This window comes from Hemicordylus capensis, chromosome 1, assembly GCF_027244095.1.
Source record: "Hemicordylus capensis ecotype Gifberg chromosome 1, rHemCap1.1.pri, whole genome shotgun sequence".
Classification (NCBI taxonomy): domain Eukaryota; kingdom Metazoa; phylum Chordata; class Lepidosauria; order Squamata; family Cordylidae; genus Hemicordylus; species Hemicordylus capensis.
In genome coordinates, this window is record NC_069657.1 from 243,190,919 (window position 1) to 243,213,533 (window position 22,615).

Consider the following 22,615-nt stretch of genomic DNA (forward strand, 5'->3'; position numbering starts at 1 on the left):
ACTAACCTCCCTAGCCAGGGACATTAGGCACAACACAGGGAGCTCAGGAAGGAAGGAGCAAGAGTCAGCATTTCTCCTGCCTTCCCCCTCTCTTTCCAGCTGGGCCTGAGAAACTGAAGCAACTGGCAGGGGTAGGCACTTTGCTTTAACAATCACTGCCCTGCAAGCCACAGAAAGGGAGGAAGTTCCCAGGAGGCTGGGGAAAGGAGCAACTCCTAGGCAACATGTGGATTGCCCTTCCCGCCCAACCACTCAGGGCAGGAAAGCACCGGTGCACTGCATTTGTGAGCAGGGGTGGCAGCAGGAGGCGAGGCAGCTACAAACCCAGCAACTGCACTGGTCAAGGGTCGAAATGAAATGCCAAACAAGTTGCACAATTCAGGGGTGTGTCACTTTCTGCTTCAGTAAGCAAACAACCCAGTCCGTTTGCTTCAGTAAACAGCCTGTCCAGCAGGCTGAGTGGCTGTACCTACAGATCTTCAATTAAGTTGGGGGGCGGGGAGAGTTGGCAAACCTCTGGACAACCTCTTCTCACAAACAGGCAATTGACAGCTGCTTCAAACATGATTCAGATGGCCAGAGATACAGCCATCCCTAGGGGGGTGCAGGGCTGGGGGCAAATCAGCATGTGCGGGGCCTCCTTAACATTTCATATCATTACAGAATCATACTGACTGATGACATACAGTGTACATAGTGCAAGTGAGGCTTTTGGATGTGGCCAACCAGCTTGGCATTTCTAAAGAAAAATAAAATAAAAGCACAACACATGCTTCACAGTTCTCAGACCTTCTGGGTTGCAAATCAACATGAGCATAGTGTATTCATAAATAAATAAATTATGTATTGTTTGTTCCAGAAGTTTTTCCGCCATGAAACAAGCCACTCATAGGATTTTGGATGTTGTTGTTGTTTTTAAAACCAACAGTTTGTCCAATCCACTTCAATTTAAATATACATATTCCTCCCACCCTACCCTACATCTCTGCTCAATACCAAAGCCCTATGGCAAGCCAATCCCTAAATATTCAAGGGCGAGGGAGATAACCACAAAACGGAAATCACATCATACCTCCATTACTAAGGCTGAGCTGGGCAGACGGTCTGCAGAGAGCTCTGGGACTGGGCACTCTCTGCCTGCCTGCTTCTTGAGAAGAAGCTCTAGCAGTTTGCCTGCGAGGCTTTCAGGCTGCACACAGACACAAAAGATCGGTTCCGGCTGGGCTGTGGGGAAAGATTAGTGGCTGGGACTGGGGGAGAGAGGAGGGCAGGCTGCACTGCAGTGTGCCCAGAGCGGGGCCTGTGCCAGCGCAGGGCTCAGGGGGGCAATTGCCCCGGTCACCCTGCCCTAAGGACAGCCCTGGCCAGAGACACGTGCAACAAGTGTCTTTTTGAGTAGCAGAGCAAGATGTGGGTCCTCCTAGCACTGATCCACATTTTCTTAGCAGTCTGTACTGCACTCTCCACTTCCCCATTTGCCTGAGGATAGTGAGGACTCGTAGTAACATGGTTAAAGTTAAATGACGTGCAAAAGAGCTTGAATTCCGCTGCCCTAAACTGAGGCGCATTGTTTGTCACGAGCTCTTCTGGAATGCCAAAACAGGCAAAGGTGTTCTTCAGTTGGGTAATGATGCTGAAACACATGATAGTGCACAAGGAAAGTATCTTAATATATCTGGAAAAATAGTCTATGATGACCAAGTAGTGTCAGCCTTGAAATTCGCACAGGTCTGCAGCAAGTCTCTTCCAAGGTCTAGTAGGCAAAGGTGTGGTAATTAAAGGTTCTTTTCGTTGAGTTGGTCAATTCTTTCTGCAGTAATCACAAGATGAGACCTTGGTTTTTAAGTCTTTTCCAAAGCCGGATGGCCTTGGTGAATAAGGTTTCTTTCCTCATTGTTTGTGGCACAACAATACGATTTCCTTTGGTTAACAGTCCATCTGATTCACTAAGTTGGCCACATTTACAAAAGTATTGCTTAGATAGCTCTGAAGTGTCACTGATATATTCAGGCCACCCATTTCTGATATACTATAAGACCTCTTGAAGTTCTGGATCATGCTGTTCTGATCTGAAAAAGCTGCTTGTCAGATGTTTCCGTGAAGATGTATATTGCATCATCATAAGCTTGTACTTCCTCCTTTAGGTCGTAGGAGTTTTCTGCTGTATGAGACTACATGATAAGGCATCTGCTTTTCCCCTGGAACATATTCAGCTATTGGGTTGAACCTCATCATTCTTATCAAAAGTCGTTGGCATCGTAATGGTGCTTGATCCAAATCTTTCCCCTTTATTAGGGTCACCAAGAGTTTGTGGTCAGTGAGCAGTCTGAAGGAAGGTAGACCACACAGATATCTGTAGGAGGTTTCGCATGCCAAATATTGGCTAGGCATTCTTTATCTGTGCATTATGTTGTTCTGTTTCTGTAAGGGTCCTAGAACGGAATGCAACCGGCATCCACACTGACCTGCATAACTGGAGAACACCACCCAGTCCATAACTACTTGCATCAGTACTAACCATTGTAGGCTTGCTAGGATCATAGAGGAGCAAAATGGGAGAATTTGAGATCATGTCCTTTATTTTCATAAAGGTGGCCTCTTGATCTGGCCCCCAGCTCCAGGATGCATTGGATCACAGTAGCAAGTTTAGTGGCTATGTCTCTATGGAGAGGTCCTGCAGGTATCAACTGAGATAATTCACCATTCCTAATTCAATTCAATTCAATGATGTTTGTTGGTGCTTTTAAATTTCTAATGGCTTTTACTTTCTGGGCATAGCTTCATACCCTGTTCTGTAATCACTTATCCTAAGAACTCTATTTCAGTATGGTGGAAAAGGCATTATTCTTTGTTTAGTTTAAGCCTGGACTCCTAGATCAGGTCTAGGACAAGGGTTAGAGTTTTATCATGCTCTTTTAGTGATGTGCCAGGTACTAAAATGTCATCCAAGAGAACAATGACCCCTTTTATGCCCCAAAGGAGTTCTGTCTTCTTCCTCCGGAAGATCTCAGGAGCATTGGTGATCCCGAAGGACATGCACTGGAAACAGAATCTTCCAAAGAGTGTTATAAATGTCATTAGTTTGGCACTCTGATCTGTCACAGGTCTTTGCCAGAAGCCACTTGAAGCATCTAAGTTGGAAAATACTTTGGCTCCCGTCACTTTTGGAAGTAGATCTTCCAGCATTGGGAGTAAATATTTTTCTCTGCTTCATTGAGCCTTTTCAGATCTACACAGATACAGATTTTTGCATTTTTCTTTGTGATTGGTACCACTGGAGTGCACCATGGTGTAGGTTCTGTGATTTCTTTAATTATGCCATGTGCCTTCATTCTTTCCAGCTCTATTTCCACTTTGTGGAGTAAGGGAATGGGAATCATGTGGGGAGCATGGACACTATATGGCTTACCATCCTGACTTAAGACAATGTCCACAGGGTCTCCCTTGAGTAGGCCAATGTCCCCAAATACTCCTATTTCTCCCACTGCTTTCATCAGTCCCATTCTGGTAGCTACTCCATGACTGAGGAGATTGTCGAGATCATGGGCTCTAATCACATACACAGAAAACTCATATTGGTTGCATTTATGACTGGTTTGTGTTATAAAGTGTCCAATACTGTCTAGGGAACATCCTGGGCTGTGTAGAACAGTCTCTGCTTTGTGTAGTGGAGGAGGATTCTGGAGGCCAGCATAGGTCTCCTCTGAGATAACTGAGACATCTGTGCCTAAATCTATTCTGAAATTTACAGTGTTTCCATTAATAATTAAATCAATCTTCCATGTAGGTTCAGAGTCTTTGCGCGCGCGGGCACACACACACACACAGCCTAAGAAAAATTGGTCCTTTGGAAACATCTTGTACCATAATGATATGCAATTGCAAAGTGCCCTATTTTTTTTAACATTTCTTGCACTGTTTTTTTTAAATATTTCTTTTTAAACATTTCTAGCAGGACAAATTCCTCTGTTATGCATCCTCCCACATCTTGTACATGCAGACTGGGACTGTATGCCTTTTTGCTGCAGTGTGCTTTTGAAATAGCTGGGCTGCTTTACTTTGGGTTTCGTTTGTCCAGGCCTTGCAGCTACATACTTAAAATTTGCATTTCCAAAGGAGTTGCTCTTTCTGCTGTTAGGGTTTTGTGGAGAAAAGGCTGTTTCTTCCAAACTGGTTTCAGGTTTCCTCTACTTCCTGAACTGTGCTTTTATCAGCTCTGATTGCCTTGCCATTTCAATAGTTTATGAAGAGTTAGATTTTCTGTGAGTTGCATTCGCTCTGATAGCAATTCTTCTATCTAGAATTCCAAGATCAAGCCTGTCTGAGATGTTCTTCCTTCCTGTCTGCAAAATCTTTCCTCTGAGCAAAAAAAGTGCTCAGAGAGTTCATACAGCCCTCTAACAAATGACTCAGTGTTTTCCCCAGACTGCTGTGTCCTTTGATAAAAGCAAGCCTTCTCATAGAGCACATTCCATTTTGGAATGAAATGGGCATCAAATTTAGCCAAGAGAGTCTCATAGTCATTCTTTTGACCCTCTTCAGCAAAGGTAAAAGATTTATAGATGCTGTTGAAGAGAACTTACTTGCACAGGACCTTCTTCTTTGTGGAGCTTTGTAGCTAGTCTGAAGCAAGCAACTCTTTCTTTCCATTCTGGCCAGGCAGCAGGATTGTCAAAACTGAAAGCTTCTGGTGCAGGAAAGTGAGCCGTTTTCTGTTAAACAGACTTCTGACACCATGTCATGAGAGTTCAGAGGAAGGCAGCCATTATAGGCTAAGACGACTTTGAGTTACAGGAAGAGACAAGTTCAACAAGAAGTACAGGCAGGAAGTAGGAAGGGATTCTGCCTTCAGTTAGGATCACTACTAGGAAATGCTCGTGACACTTACTGTCTGGACATATTACAACAACATTTCCACACAGTGGAATTTTTGCAGCTTTTATTTCTTCTTCTCCTTAGGTGTACTGTGTGTGAAGCTCCTGCTATGGTGATGGCAGTTCACAGTCAAACAGTCCAAATTCCACCATGTCCAGAAGGCTGGAGATCCCTCTGGATAGGTTACTCATTTGTGATGGTAAGTGCATCAAGTTGTACTCGAATCAGGACTGGCAATCTACTCTGCTGCCATCTTTTTAATATTACTAATTCTGTAATATAACTGTCTCCTACATTCTATAGATATGTCTATAGAATGTAGGAGACAGTTGAGATCTCTTACCCATTGCTCAACTTCTTTTAACATTACAAGTTTTGTCTAACAGCTCAGCTTTGTTCAGAATGATGCTGGTGACTTTTCCTTAATGCAAAGTGTCATCTGGCAATGATTGCATCAAAATGATTGCCACATCATAGGGTCAAACTATGGGAGATTCCCTTCCCCAAGGCAAATAGCAGCCACTTTCATCAGGACCACAGTGCAGGGGTAAAGCTTTTTTAAAAATAATAATAATTTAAAAAGAGGTGTGCCCCCCCCCCCCACTTTACCATAGTCTCAGTCCTGATTCTCCCTGAAGCTACTATTTCTTCTGGCGGGGGAGTGGGGGGGGCAGTGCCCATCACATCTAGTTTGACCTTTAGTTAAGAAACTGAATGGAATCTAGTTTTATGAACTGTTCAGCTGTCATACCACAAACCTTGCTGGGAAGAATGCAAAAACTGGGTAGCACAATAAGTGGTGAAACCTTTGACTAGCCTGGGTTTTAGAAGTCATCTCACATGGAGAGATCAGTTGTTGTTGTTGTTGTTTTGTTTGTTTGTTTGTTTGTTTGTTTATTCAATTTCGATACCGCCCTTCCAAAAATGGCTCAGGGTGGTTTACACAGAGAAATAATAAATAAATAAGATAAGATGGATCCCTGTCCCCAAAGGGCTCACAATCTAAAAAAGTTGCATGATTCAGTGCTCATATTTTGGTGGGGGACCCTTAATGAAATCCACAAACCACCTCTGACTCTCCCTCTTTCAGCTAAACTTTCTCTGTATTCTCAAAAATTAATAACCTCCAAAATCACAGCTAAAGAGGGCCATCACAAAAGGTAAGAGGACTGGGCCCCCTCTGCCCACCCCTATCCCCCACAATTTGAGAACTGACGGAAACAGTCATTAAAGCTGGTCCATGACTTTGAATGCAACGTGGACGGGGCGGAGCCACCATTGGGTGAACGGGTTCAAACAACCTGGGCCACACCCAATCAGGGGCCGTGCCTCGCGGCCCCGACACGCCCCCCCATGTCTGATGTCAGACGCGGGGGTGCTGGTTTAGCTCCTGAGCGGGGGCCGCGCCCCGTTCAAGAGTTAAATGGCCATTGCGTTCACGGCGCAGCCAGGAGCAGCTCTTCCCTGCCTTTAAAGCAGGGAAGAGCCGCTCCTGGCTGCGCTGCAAATGCAAAAAATACCGTGCGGCCCCTTTGGGAGTTAAATGGCCAGCGCTGCGTCAGATCAGATGCCAGGGCGTGGCTAACCCCTACATCTGATGTCAGATGCAGGGGTGGGGTGAGCAGGGCTGCTGCCGCGGCCACACACAGGCTGCTGGCGATCAGGCTCCATGCCTGAATGTGGAGCAACAATAGCTCTGTTCAGACACTGAGGCTATTCCCACAATCCCTGGAAAGCGAGCTAAGGGAGCTTAGCCCGCTTTCTAGGGATTGTGGGAACCACCGAGCTCGCAGGCTAAGCCCGCTTTCCCCGCAAGCCCAACAAAAGTTCTTCTCACCGATCGTGAGAAGAGCTTCATTGTCCTTAAAAGGACTCCTGTGCTGAAGTACAGCACCCCAGAGCTTACCCAGAACTCCTGTCCTTGGCACTGACATTCCAAGAAGCCTCACTCTCTCCACCCTCTTCACTGTGACGGCATAAAGTGGCAAATGCCACAAGCATGATTGTGGTTGCTTCTGTGATCAGCAGGCCGACCGATCATGGAAGCCAGCACCATTACTCTTTTCCTCTTCAGACAAACTGTGAAGAAATCAGGGAAGGTGAGATGCTTCTCGAGGCATCAGTGCCTGGGGTGGGACTTCAGATCAAGCTGCATTCGAGTTCAGCATCCCTTGCCTCTCTTTAACGTCCGAACAGAGCTAATGTGGCTTAAGAAACTTACTCAGTGGAACTGTAGGGTCCTAGGCAGGAGGAGCAAAGGGCCCTTGACTCTCTTCCGCTACACATCTAGGAAATGCCCCCGCTGGGAAGACAGGAGACAACTCAGAATGATGGCTTGTCCCTTCTTTACCCTCCCTGCACTCCTTTTGAGCCCTTCTGGCACGACAGCTTCATTTTTAAGAGCATTGCGCTCTGCCCTCAATAGAAATTGAGGCATTTTAAGAACATTTTCTAGGCACATAAATTATTCTCATAGCTCTCAGGCCCACATTAAGCTTAGATTGCTAGACAATTGTTATAAAGAACAATATAAAAGTCACAGGTTTTTTAAAATAGACCTCAATCAATCAATCAAAGTTTATTACGGTCTATGACCAACACAACAAGTGGGGGGGGGGGAATACAATTAAAATATAAATAACAGTTAAAAAGATAACAAATCAACAGTCTAACCCACCAACAATATTATAACTGAAAGGTTGTAGAGCAGCACTAGAATTATTAATTAAAAACTGACGCAATCTTTGAGCTGCTGCACCGAAGCCCGCCACTTTTCAAGTGATGGCAGGAATACTGTCCTCAAGCAGGAAAGCCACTTGTTGACTAGGTGAATTTCCTGACCTTATAGACACATGTACTGGTTTAAAGCAGTATAGAATTTTAATATACTCCTAATGAAGAACTTTTTTCATACATGCTATTTACATCAGATTTTTTTAATTTCTTGTGCCAAATTTAACACATTACTACCTCAAGTCATTGTTCTTTAGCCTCCATTCCCATCTATAGAATACAAAATGTATTTATTTGTTCTGTGTACCCAATATAACATCTCTACAAACCACCACTACCTGTCTAATGGATTGTTTTTAAATACTAAGCGTGCTGTAAAATGACACGTAATAACAAATCTGATGCATAACCTGTGTTTATGTGCAGCATACGAGTGCTGGTGCAGAGGGCTCTGGGCAAGCTCTGGCTTCTCCCGGTTCCTGTCTTGAAGAGTTCCGCAGCGCTCCATTCATCGAATGCCATGGCAAGGGCACCTGCAATTATTATGCCAATGCTTACAGCTTTTGGCTTGCCACTATTGAGAAACATGAAATGTTCAAGTAAGTTGGGAGCATATTTTACATGACTTGATGACAATGCCTTCTCACAAATAAATAGTTTTAAGGGAAGCTTTTTGAGTTAATAAGGATACACATTTCTAGATGTGATAAAGTTAACTCCCTTTGCACTTTTGAATCATTTGTGGGGGGGGGGGTTACTTGCCCGGTTTCCATCCCACTCAGTTTCATACTGCAACTCCACTCCAACTTGCAAGGGCTGTTGGATGAATGTAGTTTCTTTGTTTACATTACTACAGTAGCAGCCCATATGGGCAGAGTGGGAGTGGGGGTAACGAGCCATGCAGCTCAGTCCCATTCTTCTCTTCCTGCCTTGGGCGCTTTCCAGATTAAGCCCTACAATGTATCTGCTAAGTGTGTTTCCGTACTTCCTATGTTGTGACACCACCTTCCCTACACTGTCAGCAGGGTGCCTTGTTTCGGATGCCTTGTTTCGGATTTTATCATTGCGATTTAATGCTATAATGTTATATGTCCGTTGCAAAAAAATATAGCTGTATTTTCCATTGCAGATTATGGGGATCGTTTTCAATTCGATCCTGCCAAACAGATGCATTTTATAACAGTTCTAGCGGGTAATCTGCAAAGCACTTTGCGGCTGGCTCCTTCTGCCTTGCTTCCCCTGCTGCTGCATTAACCCCAGGTGTACGGGCTGCTCATTCACCCAGTTTCCCAACTGGGGTTAACACAGCAGCAGGGGAAGAGAGATAGAATGAGTCAGCTGGGGCAGAAAGAAGAGTGTGGAAATGAGCCACACCTGCAGCCCATTTACCCCACGCACAGACACACCCACACACCAATCCGCCTGTACAGGCTGTTACTGCTTTACTATATATTTGAGTTAAACTATCACTTTGTACCTGGTACAGATTCACCCTGGGTAAGAAGTACCCTATAGCCAACTCTGGATCACAAGCTGAATTTGTTTACTTGGGCTGAAGTGCAGCCCAAGGCATCCCATTCACTTTAGTGTAACAGCTTTACACTAGGAGGTGGGCATCCACTATAGGAAACGCTCTCCTCCTTGATTCCTTCCCTTGCACCACTTCTTAAAGAAGTGGCACGGCATGGAGAACAACCAGGCAGAAGCGATGGTTCTCTGTGCCACTTCAGATGTGTCTGAATGTAGGAGATCATATTGGAGAGCTCACTGATTCCTCAAGGGCAACATTTCCTACATGTTGTTAGAGTGGTGTGGTAAGCACTGCCCCAGAAGTGGCACCTATGCCACTCTTGTAATTTTTGTTTCTATCCACCTGACCCATAGTCAGAATCCCAACCCTTCTAAGTCAGTTTATTGTAGGAAGTATCTTCTGGCTTGGGCTACCAGAGTGACAGGCCAAAGTTTCTTCATTAGTTGGGTAGGGCACTCTGCAGTACAAATGTGGGTCAATCATTTTTCCGTCAGTGGTCACCGATGGCTCTTTTTCTTTTTGATTTTCAGGAAACCTACTCCATCTACTCTGAAAGCAGGTGAACTAAGCTCAAACGTTAGCCGTTGCCAAGTCTGTATGAGAAGAACATAATGACTTTCCAGTTGTACCTGCTAACAGTATGGTGCTAACAGCAGGGAAGCTTAGGCATATTTCCTATGTACCTCATGGTTGCCCAATATGGAAACAGTCAAGTGCCTTACAGGAACCTGCCTAACTCAATCCTGTGCTTTCTTGGCCTTTTACTCGCTGAAGAAGAAGAAGAAGAAGATACAATGGAGATAAGCTTCAAATAGCACTTTTGAATAAAAATAATCTTTCGTGATGCACTGATATACTAAACCCAGAAAAAGAAAATGGTGCTAGGAGGCATGCATCTCTGCTTCATGTGTGTAACTCCCCTTCGTCATTCCTTCCCAACTCCTGCCTACTTTGACTTTCTAGGCTTTGAATATATACTTATTGTTCCTGAAAAACTAATATAATGAAGAGTGCCGGTAACAGAATATGATTGAACAGCAAGGATTCCCTCTTCACAAAATGCCAGCATGTGAGAGCCAGTGTGGGGTTGTGGTTAGCGTGTTGGACTAGGACTAGGGAGACCCAAGTCCAAACACCCAGTCAACCATGAAACTCACTGGGTGACTCTGGGCCAGTCACTTCTCTCTCAGCCTAACCTACCTCACAGGGTTGTTGTGAGGATAAATGTAACCATGTATACTACTCTGGGCTCCTTGGAGGAAGAAAGAGCAGGATATAAAAGTAATAAATAAATAATAAATACAGAGTGCTGACATACAGAGGTGCACCTAAGTAATTTTGGAGTCCGAACCTAAAGGCTTTTGGAGGCCCCCCTCGTACCTACACACAGTATTTTAAACACATTTTTAACGTGATCACACCACCCGGGACAGACTTAAAAAGGATTTGGGAGCCCCCAGAGGGTATAGAGGCCCTGGACTTTGGCCTGGAAGTCCAGGGATAAAAGCACCTCTACTGAAAGAGAAGGGTGTTCCTCCTGTCTGAATTGTGTGCACCACTAAAGAAACACAAGCAAGAGGATGGAGAATATTGGAGATTGAGTCAATGTGTCTGCCCTTATATGTTCTCTGTGTGTGTGTCTGTATACTTACACGCAGGTTCCCTCTATTTTCCAATTAGCCACTCTCAAATTAGAGAAGCATAGGAAAAAATCAGCAAGCCATTTGTGATCAATACATAAGATGTATACCTTGAGCTTCCTTTTTTATGTATTAAATATTTTCAGGGGTTTACACACTAATACACTGAATGACTTGATTTTGAACATGTAAAAGGCCTTAAGAGTTGGTGAATATATTCCAAGTTAAAAAGAAACTCAGCACAATACAATTGAGTTTCTATAAAATATGCTGGTATTTGAGAACATTTATGTCTAAATTCAATCATATAAGTAAGCCATATTTTTAAAGAGGCCTTTAGAGCATTCTATGACTGTACTTTTTAAAAATGAAAAATGAATAAAAAGTATTTGTGTAAAAATGCTGTTAACAAATGCTCTTTTGTTAATACTCTCATTGTGTGCAGCTGTAGGTCAGATTTACCCCACATGTTACTCGGAATGTTTCTTATTTTGCTTCACCTATGGTTCCAATCAAATGTGAAAGCAACATTGGATACACCTCTCCCTCTCTCTGAGAAACGAAGTGCTGGACTACTGCAGAGTACACAAAAATACAGCAGTTTTAAAAAATCTGTTGCTAAAAAGAGTGGGTGGGCAGGTGAATGCTGTCCATCTTTTTTCTAGCACAAAGAATTTACTGTTTAAACAGACTGCTTATGAGCAAGGGCAATGGTATACTTATGAGCAAAGGTCTACCCATTAGCAAGAAAGGTCTACTTGTGAGTAAGGGGATATTCTGAAGTCCATCAGAATGTTTCCTGCCCTCCCTCCAGGGAAGATCTCAGGATTTTCTACTCTTTAGGCTCTGCTAAGAAAGTATGTGAAATGGTAGTTGGGCTGGCTACCAGAATTCTGGAAGTTCCATTGTGGTGGAAGGAAGTGCATGATCTGTTTCATCCACTTTTGCATCTCCCCCAAAGTCCTGAAAGGGTGCCTCAACCTTGACCTTGCGAATAAGCTGGCAAAATGAGCAGGTAAGCAAAGGACGTCGTAAACACAACATCATGCTACCATTCCAAGCTCAGAGCATTGATAAAACCTATAGTTTTCATCCAGCCTCCCAGAAATGGTACAAGTTCTACTGCTTCAAATTTGGTGGGGTATCTTTCTTCTTTAAAAAAAAATGGCTGATATAGAGCAGGTTAGAATTGATTTCTGAGAAGAATGGGGCTTGAGTGCTTATGACGTTTTCCCAGTACAAATAATGTACCTTTTAAAAAGATTACTCATAAGGGGGTGTGTGCTTGTGAATAAAGGTCTACTCAAGAGTAAGGGATAAGGTCTAGTTGAGTAAAAACTACTTATGAGCAAGGGAAAGAGTCTACCTATGAGTAAGGAAGAGCATCTACTTGCAAGCAGTCCCTGCAAGCTTAATTGTGAGTGGCTTGCAACTCTCCCTTGCTTACAAGTAGACATCCTTATTTCCAAGCAGTGTCTATAGAGTGTTTTTAAAAATCATGTAGCAGTAATTTGAAGCTGTTCATGATTATTTTTCTTTATCTGGCTTAAGATGAGGAGGAGTTTCAACTTTCTACGGTTATAAGCCCTGAACTTATTTTATTGACCATAAAATAGTAATCTGCCTGATCATTTGCAGTCATCAACTAGTTGACATGAGACATCACCCTTCCAAATGTGGTGCAGATCTATTGAAAAGTGGCTGAGATACAGCAGTTTAAATATGAACTCCTATAAAGAGTGTGTCTAACTATTGGCTGCCTTTTCTTCACCAAAGATAATGTACCTTTTAAATGTTTTAATGCCTAGGACGTACATATTGAAAAGACACATCTCCTGTACTTTTAAGAGATGCACATGCACAGGCAAGGAAATGTCAGCAGCTGCATCTTATTATGCAGAGGAAAGGAAAGGAGACCTGTCTTCTTTTCTGTATGGCAACCCTATTAATACCTGTAATTTTGTCCCAGAAAATGCTCTTTGCTTATTTGAAAAGTATCCATCTAGTATTTTTCAAGTCATTAACTCATTTACCTTAAGATATGTTCTCTCTTTAATCCTCAGTAAAGATGAGTTCTTTTGTAGAACTAAAAGATATTGCGCCAATGCATCAAAATATTGTTAATAGCAACCAAGCTGCATTTTAGGAACTTTCTGGAGGGAACATGCAATCTTCAATCCCATTTTGTTTCGCCTTAGGATAACTATCCTCTCTTCCCACTGGATAACTGACTTGCTTCTTTTTTCCCATTGTTAGTTCATAGGATACACAAACTAATACCCCTTTACAAATCTAGATGGAAGATGTGGGGGGGGAGAACCCCTCAGTAGCTGGTCTTGTGGCAGCAAGCATGAATTGTTCCCTTTGGTAAGCAGGATCCGTCCTGGTTTGCATTTGAATAGGAGACTACATGAGTGGGCACCTTAGGGAATGGGTCCGCTCTGGGAAGAGCCCGTGCCAGCTTGCAAGCAGAAGGTTTCAAGTTCCCTCCCTAGCATCAACAAGATAGGGCCGAGCTAAACTCTGTCTGTAACTTTAGAGAAGCTGCTGCCAGTCTGTGTAGACAATACTGAGCTAGATGGACGAATGGTCGACTCCGTATAAGGCAGCTTCATGTGTTCCTATGTACTCTTTTCCCATCTGCACAGAGGAAGCAACAAGAAAGCTTGAATAGCTAGACTGGATGTAAAACCACTTCTGGATAGATGGACCAGAACAAGGGCACCCCAGGCAGAGTGCAGGCTTGCAAGAGGGCTAGGTGGCAAAAGCATGATTCCATGTTTGCGGGCAGTTTTTATTGAGCAAAAACATACCGAGGCCTTGACTGGAGGTTAGAGGAGACTGGTAGATCTCCTTCAGTTATTTCCTGACATCAGGAATTCCTGTTGCTGATATGGCATGAATATTGGGTATTGATTAGGTTATGTTGGGTGGTTCCCTGAAAACAAATAAAGTTTTCTGAAAAGAGTTATTGTCCTGGACAATCACTGGAACACATTTTGGGAAGAGCACATCAAGCATTCTGGCATATACTTGCCTAACTGATCAGGGAGGAAAGGAGGTAAGGTGGTCTGTGCAACCTTGAGCTTCTCAAAAGTGGAAGGCGACATGTATTCCTTTCCCTTTTGTCTCTTTTCAAATTTAATTGGGTCCCAGAGTAAAACCTAGTCTCATTTTGCTGGAGGAGTTTCAATTATTGGTCCCCGAGGATCTGGACAAGGTGTTAGTCAGGTTTGGCCAATCACCTGCAGGCCCATAGCCAGCCTAAAATCTGGGGCATGAAATCACAAGAGTGGTGGGGGATTAGGTTATTTGGCAACAGCCAAAGAACCAAGGCTGCCCGCCTATCCCCTTTGCAGAGCATCAGCCATGCCTATGTACATTCTGTACATACAGTCAGTGTCTCTCTTGCAGTGCCCCAGACAAGAGACACACATCCCATCCCCCTAGCCTCTCTCTTTGCTTTGCTAGCAGCAGCCTGCTGCCAGGAGACATCATGGGGGAGGGGGAGGACACACATAGGCACACAGACACACACACCTACTCATACTACCTGTCTCACTTGTAAACACACACACACCGTGCATAACTTAATATCAATCAAGTCCAGAAAACAGATCATCGTATGTACATAGGAACATAGGAAGCTGCCATATACTAAGTCAGACCACTGGTCTATCTAGCTCAGTATTGTCTTCACAGACTGGCAGCAGCTTCTCCAAGGTTGTAGGCAAGAATCTCTCTCAGCCCTATTTTGGAGAAGCCAGGGAGGGAACTTGGAATCTTCTGCTCTTCCCAGAGCAGCTCCATCCTCTAAGGGGAATATCTTACAGTGGTCACACTTCTAGTCTCCCTTTCATATGCAACCAGGGTGGATTATTAATTATTATTATTGTTTACACAGTCAAACAGGTGTTATTGACTGGTTTGTTTTATCCAGACATCGAGTCATTCCCAAGGACCTGGGATGGCTGAATTTTATTATCAGTATTGTTGCTGTTATTATTATAGATATCATTGCAGAATATAGGCTGTTCCCAGTTTGTAATTTTGCTTTTTGGAATTTTGTAAAATTCCCGGTTTGCTTTTGGTAATTGGCTGATGGTGACTTCTGTGGCCCCTATGATGTTGAGGTGCTCTTCAAGGTCTTTTGGAACTGCACCCAGGGCGCCAATTACCACTGGGATTATTTTGGTCTTTTTCTGCCACAGCCTTTCAATTTCAATTTGTAGATCTTTGTATTTGGTGATTTTTTCTATTTCTTTTTCTTCTATTCTGCTATCCCCTGGTATTGTTATGTCGATTATTTTGACTTGTTTTTCTTTCTTCTCAACTAGTTATGTCTGGTGTATTGTGTGGCAGATGTTTGTCTGTTTGTAGTTGGAAGTCCCATAATATTTTTACATCTTCATTTTCTTCAACTTTTTCAATATTATGGTCCCACCAATTTTTGGCTACAGGTAGCTTGTATTTTTTGCAGATAATTCCAGTGCATCATCCCTGCTACCTTGTCATGCCTTTGTTTGTAGTCAGTCTGTGCGATCTTTTTACAACAGCTGATTAGGTGGTCCACGGTTTCATCTGCTTCTTTACAAAGGCGGCACTTGCAGTTTATGGTGGATTTTTCTACTTTTGCTCTTATTGCATTTGTTCTTAGTGTCTGTTCTTGTGCAGCCAGTATTAAACCCTCTGTTTCTTTCTTCAAGTTGCCATTCTTAAGCCATTGCCAGGTCTTGGTGATGTCTGATTTTCCACTTATATTGTGCAAATATTGACCATGCAAGGGCTTATTTTTCCATTGTTCTGCTCTGTTCTTGACTTGTTCTTTCTTGTAGGCCTCTGTTTTTTTCATTGGTGTTGAATAGTTTCGCATTATTGACCATTTTAAGTGTATCTTCTTCACTGTCCTTGATATATTCTTCAAGGCCTCTTTTCTCCTCCTCTGCTGTTTGATGGACTTGCAGCATTCCTCTTCCACCTGAGCTACGAGGGAGGTATAGCCTATCGACATCACTGTGGGGGTACAGAGCATGATTGATGGTCATGATTTTCCTGGTCTTACGATCCAGCGTCTCTAGCTCTGCCTGGGTCCAGTCTATTATCCCTGCAGTGTATCTGATAACAGGTATAGCCCAGGTGTTTATGGCTTGTATGGTGTTCCCGCCATTGAGTTTGGACTTGAGGATTTTTCTAACTCTCCTGATGTATTCACTTCCCATTTTTCTTTTAACTTCAGTGTGTGCAATGTTATCTGCCTGGAGAATGCCCAAGTATTTGTAATGTTCTTTCTCTTCCAGGTTCTTGATCTTGCTTCCACTGGGCAGTTCTATTCCTTCTGTTTTTCTTATTTTCCCTCTGTTCATTATTAATGCAGCACACTTGTCTAGTCCAAACTCCATTGCTATATCGCTACTGAATATACGGACAGAGTTTAACAGTGATTCGATTTCTGGTAGGGACTTTCCATACAACTTCAGATCATCCATGTACAGCAGATGGTTGATTTGACTTGATGTTTTAGATGTTTGGTATCCGAGGCCTGTTTTGTTTAGTATTTGTGAAAGTGGGGTCCTGGCGATTACAAACAACAGAGGGGATAGTGAGTCCCCTTGGAAAATGCCTCTTCTAATGCTAACCTGTCCAAGTGTCTTGCCATTGATTGTTAACTGTGTACTCCACATGCTCATTGCTTTTTTAATAAATATCTGAGTGTTTTTGCTGACACCAGTTGTTTCTAAACATTTGAGTATCCATGTGTGAGGCAATGAATCAAAGGCTTTCTTGTAGTCAATCCATGCAACACTTAGATTGGTTTTTCTTCTCTTGCAATTTTCTAAAATCATTTTCTCAATCAGCAGCTGGTCTTTTGTGCCTCTGGTGTTCGGGCAATTTCCTTTCTGTTCAACTGGAAGCTTTTTGTTAGTTAATAAGTGTTGCATCACTTCATCTGCTATTATTCCAGTTAATAATTTGAACATAGTTGGCAGACAGGTTATTGGTCTAGAATTACTTGGAACTGCACCTTTTGCTGGGTCTTTCATGATGAGATGAGTTTTCCCAGTTGTTAGCCATTGTTCAATATCACCTCTTTGCAAAATGTGATTGAACTGTTTTGATAGTTGTTTATGAAGGCTTGTTAGGTGTTTAAGCCAAAAGCCATGCAGTTCATCGTCGCCTGGAGCAGTCCAATTTTTAATTTTCTTTGCTCTTTCACTTATTAATTCTGGTGTTATTATTAGATCTTGCATTTGTTGGTTACATTTTTCGACCTCTTTCACCCAGCTTGCTTTTTTATTATAATCTATTGGATTGTCCCATACTTTCCCACAGAATTGCACTGTTTCTTCTTTATTTGGTGTTTCTAGGTTTCTTGCAGTTTCTCCTTCTGTGCTTTGGTAGAAACGTCTCTGATTCGACTGGAATTGGAGATTCTGCCTGTGTTGTGCAGTTCTGGCTTCATATCTGCTAATCTTCTTTGACACTGCTGTTATTTGCTGCTTTATTATTTCCAGGACTTCTCTAATTTTCCTTGAATCTAGGTGGTATTTTTGGATCAGATACTGTTTGGTGTTTTCATTCTTCAGCTTCTTGTCTTTCATATCTTTCAATTTACTAGCATCTGATCTAAGCCTGGAAATTTTATTTTCTAATCTAATCTTCCATTTAGGTGATATACTACTTTCTTTTTTTACAGGTCCATTGATCTTATATCCGAGCTCTTGTGTTGTTATTGTTGCTGCACTGTACATTAGTTGGTTTGTTTCTTGCAAATTCTTGGTTGTTATTTCTGCAAGTGCAGCATTGACATCTTTTAATACCTGAGCAAGTTCTTTTTTGGCAACTGTTTTTAGAGCTGGAAGTCAAACCCTGGTGGTTGTTTGGTTCATGTGCTCAGTTATTTTTGGCTTTAGTTCTTGTTGCTTTTCTGTTAAACGGCATTTGGGTTTTTGAGGTGAAGGCAAAGGGGAGGTTGCCTGGTTTTGATTTTGAAACAGTTCAGCAACAGTGGTATCCTCTATTTCCAACACCTCCTCCACCTGCACCTGAGCAACTGCTTCAGCTGGTGGAAATTCTTCTTCCATATCTTGAGCCTGTGTTGCTCTTTGCAATTCTTCCAGCTCAACTCCTGTGAACACTTTATTTCTTATTATGAATCTTCTCTGGTCTGCTAGCCTTTGTTCTGTTATTTCTATGTCTGGATGCTTCTCTTTCCAAATTTGGTACATTCTTTTTAAATAACCTCTTCTAGTTGGTCTAGACTTGTAATAGCAGGTCATTATTTCCTTGTTGGCATTTTTTGTTTTTTGTTTTTCAGTTAAGCAACATTTCTTCCAGTAACTTTGCTGTCTTCAGCCCTGGTTGCTCAACTGAAGATCCTGAATCCTGTTGCCCACTTGCCACCAGACTCCAGCACCTGGTGTGGTCCTTGTTGACCCGGACGATGACCGATCCGGTATAGATTTATTAAAGTTACGTCTCACCATATTGTTGATGGGAGAGGCACTCTTTGTCTGGCTCCTCTGGTGAGACCTGTCCAGTATGGTTGGACCTCTGGCATAGCTCTCACCTTCCTCAGAGCACGCAAGCCCCACAACCACGCCAAGGTAGTGCCTCACTGGGGGTATATTATTATTATTATTATTATTATTATTATTATTATTTCTTGTTTACACAGTTAGACAGGTGTTATTGACTAGTTTGTTTTATCCAGACATCGAGTCATTCCCAAGGAACTGGGATGGCTGAATTTTATTATCAATGTTGTTGTTATTATTATAGATATCATTGCAAAATATAGGCTGTTCCCAGTAAAGTTGCTTGGAAATTGCACCTAGGGCGCCAATTACTACTGGGATTATTTTGGTCTTCTTCTGCCGCAGCCTTTCAATTTCAGTTTGTAGATCTTTGTATTTTGTTATTTTTTCTATTTATTTTTCTTCTATTCTGCTATAGAAGAAAAAGAAATGGAAAAAATAACAAAATACAAAGATGATGATGATAGTTTTATTTTTTATAATTGTGTTTCTGGGTGGTTTACAATACAAAATAACAGAAAAGTTAATACATTAGTTAAAACAAGTAAATGACAACAACAACAACAATTAAAACCTTCATTGTAAAAAATGACAGCAAAAAGTTAAAACACAGATTACGCAGAGAGGTTATCCTTTGCAAGGTTATCCTCTGTGTTCCAATCATCCTGCAGAAGCAGTTAATGGTTCACTTTTGAAAATAAAAGGAGCAAGACTGCAAACATGACTGCTCAACATTTTGAATAAGCCAATGGGCACTATTACCATTCTCCTCTGCTCTAAACTCTCGACCACAGCTGCCTCCTCTTCCTCATCTGCTGGAACTTCCCCATCCATGGCTTATTTCTCTATCCCCTCACTTCTCTCTGGTCTCTTTGTTTTCTGAACTCTCTTTTCCAAGACTTTTCTTCTTTCCTCCCACTGTCTCCCACAAAGTTGTGTCTGAATTTCCTTCCAGCACGATATTGATTGCCTAGCTGAAGGGGTTTGAGTGTATGGCCAACCCAGAACAGGACAGCAGTGGCAGCAAACTATCGTAGCTCTGGGCCCTTTCCGTGGACATTGCTAGAAAGCCTGGAAACAGTAGGGTATATTATTACTATTTATTCGATTTCTATACCACCCTTCCAAAAATGGCTCTAGGCGGTTTACACAGAGAAATAATAAATAAGATGGATTCCTGTCCCCAAAGGGCTCACAATCTAAAAAGAAACATCAGATAGACCCCAGCAACAGTCCCTGGAGGTACTGTGCTGGGGGTGGATAGGGCCAGTTACTCTCCCCCTGCTAAATAAAGAGAATTACCATGTTAAAAGGTGCCTCTTCGCCAAGTTAGCAGGGTTCTGCAAACCTGCACAAGGCACAACTTTGCAAGTTCAACCCTGAAAAATTAACTTAGGGGAATGGGAGGCCAGACCTTGGGAGGCACTCAGGGTGCTATTTATTCTAGGGCTGTCCCTGCTCACATCTCTAGCAAATGTTTGTGTAGTTCCTCTTGGTAGGCAAATTTATTTCATGTACAATGGAAGCAAGCGTCAGTTCTAAAGAACCACCCCACGTCATCAATGTGGGCACTTAATGCCTTTTCTCTCCTGATTCATCGACTTAATGCGAACAATGTGAGCCGACGTATTCGGGCGTACGTGTCCGTCTCTCGCGTTCTGTCAGCAGGCGGGACGGAGGCGCCGTGTCTTTCGCCGCTTCTACTACGTGTGCAATGGGCTTTGGCGAATGGAACGCCGCGACTTGTGCTCGCCGCCCTCCGCCCAGCCTGGTTGTCACCTCAGGCAAGGGGAAGCCGGATGCCGGAACCCATGCGCATGTATGCGGTGCAGTCCCTGAACACGTCAGAGTTAGGCGGGTGACTCCGGGGTGGGGTGGGGTGGGGTGGGAGTATGTATGTGTGTGCCCTGCTGAATCACACTGGCCGTCGCTGCGCCTCTAGCGCCATCCCTGGCTTTCGCCTGACTGATTCATCTCCCTCCTTACAGGCTGGCTTGTTGACTTGCTGCTGCGTGCCAATAATCCCACCATGGAGTCCGGTTGGATGGAAGCCCTGAACGGCGGCCGTTCTCTTGGAATGGCGTCTCCCCCACCCTTCGACAGAAAGCGGCCGAGGGGTTCCCGAAGGCTGCTGCGTGCCCGAGACCAGGAAACGCCCTTTTGAACGACCGACTCGCCCCCTCCTTTTTCCTGACAGCCCTCCGTCCGCACCACAGGTGGACTGAGTAGCAACGCGAAGATGGGGGAGGCGAAAGAGCAGCATTATTATGTGACGCATGTGCTACTACTTGCCTCCTCCACTTTAATGCCACGCTGCGCGAGGCCGGGGTGGGGGGGCGGCCGTCTCTCCCTTAATCAATGAATGGAAACAGAACACTTCCTTCTACCTCTTGAGTGGCCGCTTCAGGCGGGTCACGTGGGAGGACCGTGGGGAAGGGGAGATGAAGAGGAAATCTCCCCGCGCTCTTCTTCTGCCCCCCAGACGCAACCCTGACGTTCGTTTCGAACGTATAATTGTGAACGTATCAAAGCCGGACAATACAAAGCAGACTCTATGCGATGTTGTCTCTTTGGGGAGGCGAGGAAGAGACTGGCCGAGAAAAAGAGGGTGGCACGTGGTCGGTGTGCTTGCGGAGACGAAAAGCAAACGTCAGTGGAGGGATGTAAATGTAAACCTTCTAGGAGGGAGTAAACACTGAGGAGTGTGTGAATCGGTGAACGTGACTCCATTTTGAATATGGAACACCTGCTCAGCCACACTGTCCTCTTTTCTCTGCGCCCCCCCCACCCGCCACCTTTCTTCACAACTCTTCACAGGGGCTTAGCAAGGTTGGAGTGGGCCCAGACTAGACAAGATTTTAAAATGGCTCCCCCCTCAGTGAAGCTCAGCTCATGAAGTAAAGAAATCTTAAATGAGGCTGAATAGTGGTAACAAAAAGCATAGTAAAATTTTATACACACACACACACCCCTATGTGCCCAAAATACAGCCCTGCCCCATAGCCCCAATGCAAAAAAAGGGGGGGGGGAGAAATGACCACTTTATATTGGTATTTTTAAATGACTTTTCATTGTTTTCTGTACAAACATGCAAGCTGTAGAAAAACCTCTTTAAAAAAGGAACCTAACCCTGTCCACAAAGTATACTGAACGTCTGGACTACATTGGCACCCACCCAGCCACAGTGGCCAGTAATCGGGAATAATGGAAATTGTCCAACCTGGTCTACACTGACTGGCATCAGCACTCCAGGGTTTCAGGTGGGAGCTTTTCCTAGCCCTTCCTGGAGATGTCAGGGATTGAATCTGGGACCTTCCGCGTGCAAGGATTCAGACGCTCTTACACAGTTATTATGGCCCCATATTCCTTATGGGGAGTGATTGATTAAGTGCTGTCAAGTTGGTGTCGACTCTTAGCGACCACATAGATCAGGGATTCTCAACATTGGATCCTCAGATGTTATTGGACTTCAGCTCCCATAATTCCCATCCCCAGTGGGGTTGGGGATTATGGGAGTTGAAGTCCAATAACATCTGGGGACCCAACGTTGAGAATCCCTGACATAGATAGATTCTCTCCAGGATGATCTGTCTGCAACTTGGCCTTTAAGGTCTCTCAGTGGTGCATTCATTGCTGTCATAACCAAGTCCATCCACCTTGCTGGTGGTCGTCCTCTTCTCTTTCCTTCAACTTTCCCCTAAGGGGAGTAGCTCACATATCCCATTCAAATGCAAGCCACGGTGTAACCTACTTAGGAAAGGGACATTTCATGCTCACTTCCACAAGACCAGCTCTCCTACTGAGAGGTCATCATGTCCACCCCATTCAACTCATAATGGATTACAGAAACCAAATACAGAATAATTACCACTACAAATATTTATACTGCTTATCAACAGCAGTTCTCAAAGCATTTACATAGAGTCCCCAGCCCAACCAATCCCAAAGCAGCAATTAACCTTCACTGGCCCAACCACCCCACTCTCCACTTAGAAATATAGGGGAATTTCACAAAGCAGCTCGGAGGTACAGAAACAAGCAAAACTCCCCCACAGCCACAGCCCAAAGCAGGTGTTAACTAATTGTCCCTCTGCCTACACATAAAGTAAAAGTAAAGCTGTGCAGTTGAGTCAGTCGACTCCTGGCAACCACAGAGCCCTGTGGTTTTCTTTGGCAGAATACAGGAGAGGTTTACCATTGCCATCTCCTGGGCAGTATGAGATGATGATACCTTTCAGCACCTTCCTATATCGCTGTGGCCCGATATGGGTGTTTTGAACCAGCAACCTCTTGCTCCCTAG

General features: G+C 43.7%; 1 protein-coding gene and 1 long non-coding RNA gene across 2 annotated transcripts in view; both read left to right on the forward strand.

Annotated features, from left to right (window-relative positions):
- Positions 1-11,179, forward strand: part of COL4A1 (collagen type IV alpha 1 chain) — a 214,336-nt gene extending 203,157 nt beyond the window's left edge. Inside the window, exons 51-53 of the mRNA XM_053283868.1 lie at positions 4,960-5,074; positions 8,035-8,207; positions 9,670-11,179. Of these exons, the coding sequence (XP_053139843.1) occupies positions 4,960-5,074; positions 8,035-8,207; positions 9,670-9,751 (370 nt within the window). The 3' untranslated portion in view covers positions 9,752-11,179. The remainder of the gene's footprint in view (positions 1-4,959; positions 5,075-8,034; positions 8,208-9,669) is intronic.
- An 8,756-nt stretch (positions 11,180-19,935) lies between these two features.
- Positions 19,936-21,033, forward strand: LOC128339593 (uncharacterized). The gene is made up of 2 exons (XR_008313110.1): positions 19,936-20,133; positions 20,303-21,033. It is a non-coding gene; the product is annotated as an uncharacterized LOC128339593 (long non-coding RNA).
- The last annotated feature ends 1,582 nt before the right edge of the window (positions 21,034-22,615 follow it).